General features: G+C 34.9%; 1 protein-coding gene across 1 annotated transcript in view; it reads right to left on the bottom strand.

Moving 5' to 3' along the window:
* Positions 1–2,184: 2,184 nt before the first annotated feature.
* The window catches only part of LOC112157095 (intraflagellar transport protein 56), a gene marked incomplete at its 5' end in the record, with an annotated part of 6,192 nt that continues 3,313 nt past the window's right edge, over positions 2,185–5,063 (bottom strand). Inside the window, 3 exon segments of the mRNA XM_024289632.2 lie at positions 2,185–2,504; positions 2,573–2,706; positions 3,276–3,373. Of these exon segments, the coding sequence (XP_024145400.2) occupies positions 2,390–2,504; positions 2,573–2,706; positions 3,276–3,373 (347 nt within the window).

Here is a 5,063-nt window from a genome sequence, read left to right on the forward strand (position 1 = left end):
ACGGTGTCGCTCGCCATGATGTCATCGTCTTTGAGGGGAAGTGTTCACCATGCCCAAAATTCATTTTTGCCGGTATAAGGTGTGTGTAAATCTTGGTCAGTTTACAAACATGCGGTGGGAGTCAACTTTTTGCTTAAAGGCAGAGACAATTTTCCGTGCAAAACAATCTGCAGTCAGTGGCTGCAGCGGGCCATTATTAACAAAAGGTCACCTAAGCAATTTTAACAAATAAAAATGACATTGAAACACTTTTTTTTCTTTTTCATCTTTTATCACATTCTACAGCATTTTCTAACGTTTTTAATGCTTTCACAAGTTGAGATTTACTGTTAGTCTTTTAAACATGTAAGAATGTTGTTCAGACTCAGTTTAGTTAAGACAAGTCAAACCCAAAAATCATGATCACATCTAATATCCTGATAAGCAGGAGCAGCAACCTTCCTCTGGTAATCTCTCCGCAGGCCACACCATTCATGATTTATGCACATCTTTAAAGGTGCAGTTTATCAACCCGATCAAGGTAAAGAAGACCAATCAGCAGAGACGACTGCATTGTCCCTTAAGCCAGTAAAGATCACACTAAACTTAAACATTTGGGAGCGGCGGTGCGATTATTTGAGAAAATGTCCTTGTTACTGTGGCTCAGCAGTGACCCTGGAGGCTTTAATACCCTGTTCATAAAAACCTCGCTACATTAAAAGTTTTTCACAGGCACACCCTGGCAGCTCCTGGGGCTAGATTAATGTCACTGTTGCATTGTGGGAATAGAACTTCCCATGTCTGAGTAGTGACTGAAGACAGATGTTGTTACTCTGATTCATTGATAAATAATTAAAACAAAATACATTTTTGTCTGAGTTTGATACCTGCTGTCAAAGTCAAGGGCCGGGGGCCGGATCCGGCCCTCCAGGTCATTTTATTTTATTGGTATTAATGGCCTGATGTTAGCTTGCGCTAATTTCTAATTTGTGTAATTTTGACAACAAATATTTTTTATGGAGATTAAAATATTGAAAGTTATTTAAGGTTTAAATCGATTTATTCTGGAATAATATTCCTGCCTTTTATAATTAAGATACAAAGTTTTGGTTTTAAAGTTTTGAAAATTGGCATTCTGCTAGCTTTTTGGCATTTACCAAGTTTTTTTAGGTTATTTTGGAGTTTAGCTAATATTTCAGCTACAGGCTATCTTTTTTTGGCTAATTAAGGCAATACTTTTTTAAGGATATTTTGAAATTTAACTATTATTTTCAGCTACATGCTAAGTGTTTTGGCTAACCTCAGTTTTTCCTTTTTAGTTTTTTAGGCTAATTTGGCATTTAGCTAATATTTTAGCTGGCCATCAGTTTCAACATGTTCAGTTATTAACCTCAAAGTTTTTATCTGTCATCTTTTAGCTATCAATTTCAGCATCTTCAGCTATCAGCACTAGCCTCTTTAGCGGCCAAATTCAGCTTACAGCATTCACACTTTTGATGCTATATATTGAGTCCATAATTATGTTATAAAGTTGCGGTTTTAACATCTCCAAGCATTCAGCGATCCAGGTGTGAGGCATTGAGTCGTAGGCTTCCTTGGAGCCGTTCAATTCCCAGTTGACCCCCAGAAATGAGCAATTGATGGGGCAATAATTAACATAATCCAGCGGGGGTCCTCATACCGAGAGACAATGAAACACGTCATGCTCAAATCTCGCCCAGCCAAACAAGATCTGGTGTTGGGGTACCAGAGCACGCTGATGGAACGTGGGCTACTGGAACAAGAAGACACTGAACTTGGGCCCAAACTGAAGTCTTCCCTTCTCCCTTCCCCTCAGTTTGAAGTGGAAGTCGTGTCCGTCCGCGATTATTATTTTTTTAAATTTCACTCAAACTCCACCTACGCCAGGGTGAACCGCGCTTTTTTATCACAGAAGTTTACATTTAAAAGTAATGATTTTTGGTTGTAGCATGACCTTTATAAAATGATAAAACCGCTGTTGTTATGTATATTTAAGCGATGAAAGCTCCGCGCTAACGCTAACCCTAGTGGACAATTATTGATGATGTCATCGAATGAAAGCGACGTCCAAAATATTCATAACCCTCCGTTTTGAAGGATAAATGAAGAGGAAGGGAGAATGAAGAATTCGGATGTGTGAACAAGAATCTGTTGGAATTCTGCTACTCAACAAAAACATATTAATATTTCTTATTATTGAGAGATTTATTTTTTACTGACATGTCAGTTATTTCTGGAAAATCAACAAATCTATTCAAAAGTAACAACAAAACAACACTTTAATAGAAATATAGATCTATAGGAACAACTTTCAACCAAGTTTTAGCCAAAACTGACACATTTCCTTTATAAATACATTCCGTGAGCACATGTTTGATGCTGAAGATTGTCACAACAAGAGGACTCTGTTGTCTTTGGCCCACTTCCTCATGGTACGGATGATGTATTCAACCTGAGGGTTTCCAGAATCTCTAAGTAGTGCCAGAACCTCTTTCAGAGTCTCCCTGAAACACAAACATAAGATCAGAATAATATCTCAGGTTACGTCACAATAACGGGAGACTCCACATACTTGGACTCCTTGTTTGCCACAATGAGCTGAAAGACACCGACACATGCCCCCCGTTTGCCCTCCCAGTAATTGGAATCCGGATCCAGTTTCTCCAGAGCATCAAAGGCTTTGGCTGCATAGTAGAACTGACCCATCTGAAACACAGGGATCAGAACCGAACTGTTTATTTCTCTTCAAACGCTACTTTTATGCTTTATCCAGACATGAATTCAAACGTCAGAACACATGGACAGCCTCCCCTAAGCTTTTGGTTTGTTCTTAGCTCTAAGTGAGAAGAAAAGAGTCAAATGATCCCAGAACAAATATAGAACGACACACTTTCAGCCTCAAACTCTAAACATCCTCAAGTGTTTAACCCTTTAACTCTGGCGACAGAAAATACTACACAATTAATCCAGTGGGTTCTGAAGCTGAGAAAATGGAGCTTCAGTGTTTATGTTCTTTGATTTGCAGTAACTTTTCAACCTTTAACACGATCATTCCAGCAGATTCTGCAGGAGAAAAGCGGCGGTTTCCGCCGCTTTTCTCCTGCAGAATCTGTTGGAATGACCATGTTAACGGTTGATAAGTTACAGTATGTGAAATATTTAAGTGTCACTAAGTTAATCTAAAGTTAAACACACATTTTATTAGGTAGAAGTTCAGTTTTTCTGTCACTTTTGACCAAAAAATGCTGAATAATGAAGGTGGGAGGTGGTGTTACCTTATAGCACTCATTAGCAATAAGCTGCAGCAGGCTGAAGGGAGTCCCCATCTTCAGGTACAGCTCCCAGGCCAGCTGGCCCTTCTGGTTCATGATGTCTGAAATCACACGGACGTCTCAGCTTCCACGCATCCTAAACATTCTCACAAATGATTCCATTTTTCTGAGCAGTTCAATCTCAGGGAGTCCTGAAACTTCAGTGTAAAGTGAGAGATCTCCACAAATTTAGGAGGACGTCCACCTGGGAAAGCTGTTGACAAATGTCGGAAACATCCAGTAGAAGAATAAGAAAAACAAGATCATGTTTTGGAAATTTTGATGAACACAAATCTTTTTGTTAATCTCCAACAAATGTCTCACGTTTTTAATCCTTCTGTGCCAAAGTTTAAGCCCCAGAAAACAAACATGCCAACTTTCTACATGAAAATAACTGTTAGAAAGAAAGAAAAATACGCAAATATATGACAATAAAGATGTAAAATCATGAGAAAAAAGACCAAATTTTACAAGAACAGAACCGTAAAATTATTAGAAAAAAAGTTTGATAAAGAATGCAACCATTTATGAAAACAAAGTCGTAAATGTATGCTTCAAAAAGTCACATTTAAAGGAAAAAGTTCTGCTTTTATGAAAATAAAATGTTATTTTTAGCTTTTAAAAAGTTTAAATAGACTAACCGACATTATCTTTTAAATTTATGTTGCAGGAATCCAGAGATATAGACGTCAAGAATCTGGATCTGCTTTACTTTACAGATTTAAAACTTTATTTTGAAAAAGGCCCGCCCTTTTCTATGTGAATTATATTGTATATCTTAAATGTATGACTTTATTCTCGTAAAATTATGACTTTTTTATCATAATTTCCCTTTTTATCTTTAATTTCACAACTTTATTTTTGTAAAATGTTTCCTTTATTCTCATAATTTTTAGTTTTATTTTCTCATCACTTTGAGATCTTTACATCATAATTTACTGAATTTTTTTTTAAATTTTACTTTTTTAAAATATTTTTACAACTTTATTTTATTCTTTTTTTAATCAGATAATTTCACTACTGGTACTTTTTTCTCATAAAAATTGACTTTTTCACATAATTCTTACATTTTTTCTCCCCCAATTCACATTTTCTTGTCAATTTTTGAGTTTTCTCTCTTAATTTACCAACTTTTTCTTGTAAAATAAAAATTAAAATCCTAAAAATGTTATGAACTTTTTCTTGTACATTGGAGACTTCACACACTTTCCCTTCTTTAAAAAAAAATCACTTTTTTTTCAGAAATTAAAGACTTTTTTTCCTCATTTCACAACTTTCTTCTCTAAATTTTACAACTTTTTTCTGGTAAAACTTTGAATTTTCTCTCAATTCCACTACTGTCCCCCCAATTTCACATTTTCCCTCATTTTAACACTTTTTTCCTCACAATTTCAAAGCTTTTTCCCTGAATTTTAAACCGTTTTTCCTTAATGATTTTAGGACTTCTTTTCTGGTAAAATCTTAACTTTTTTCTCAAAATGTTCACTACTTTTTCACATTGTTTTAAGACATTTTTTGTCATAATTTACAAATTTTTTCTCACAATTTGCAACATTTTTCTTTTAAGTTTTAAATTTCTTCTTGAAATTTCTTAATTTTTTCCACTAATTTAATATTTCCTCATCATTTTATGAGTTTTCTAATACTGGTATTTTCACATTTTTTTCTCTTTTTTTTCTTATAATTCTATGATTTTTTTTGTAACATTTTTTGACCTTTTTTAAACAACTTTACATTTTCTCATTTAATTTC

This window comes from Oryzias melastigma, linkage group LG1 (assembly GCF_002922805.2).
Source record: "Oryzias melastigma strain HK-1 linkage group LG1, ASM292280v2, whole genome shotgun sequence".
NCBI lineage: Eukaryota > Metazoa > Chordata > Actinopteri > Beloniformes > Adrianichthyidae > Oryzias > Oryzias melastigma.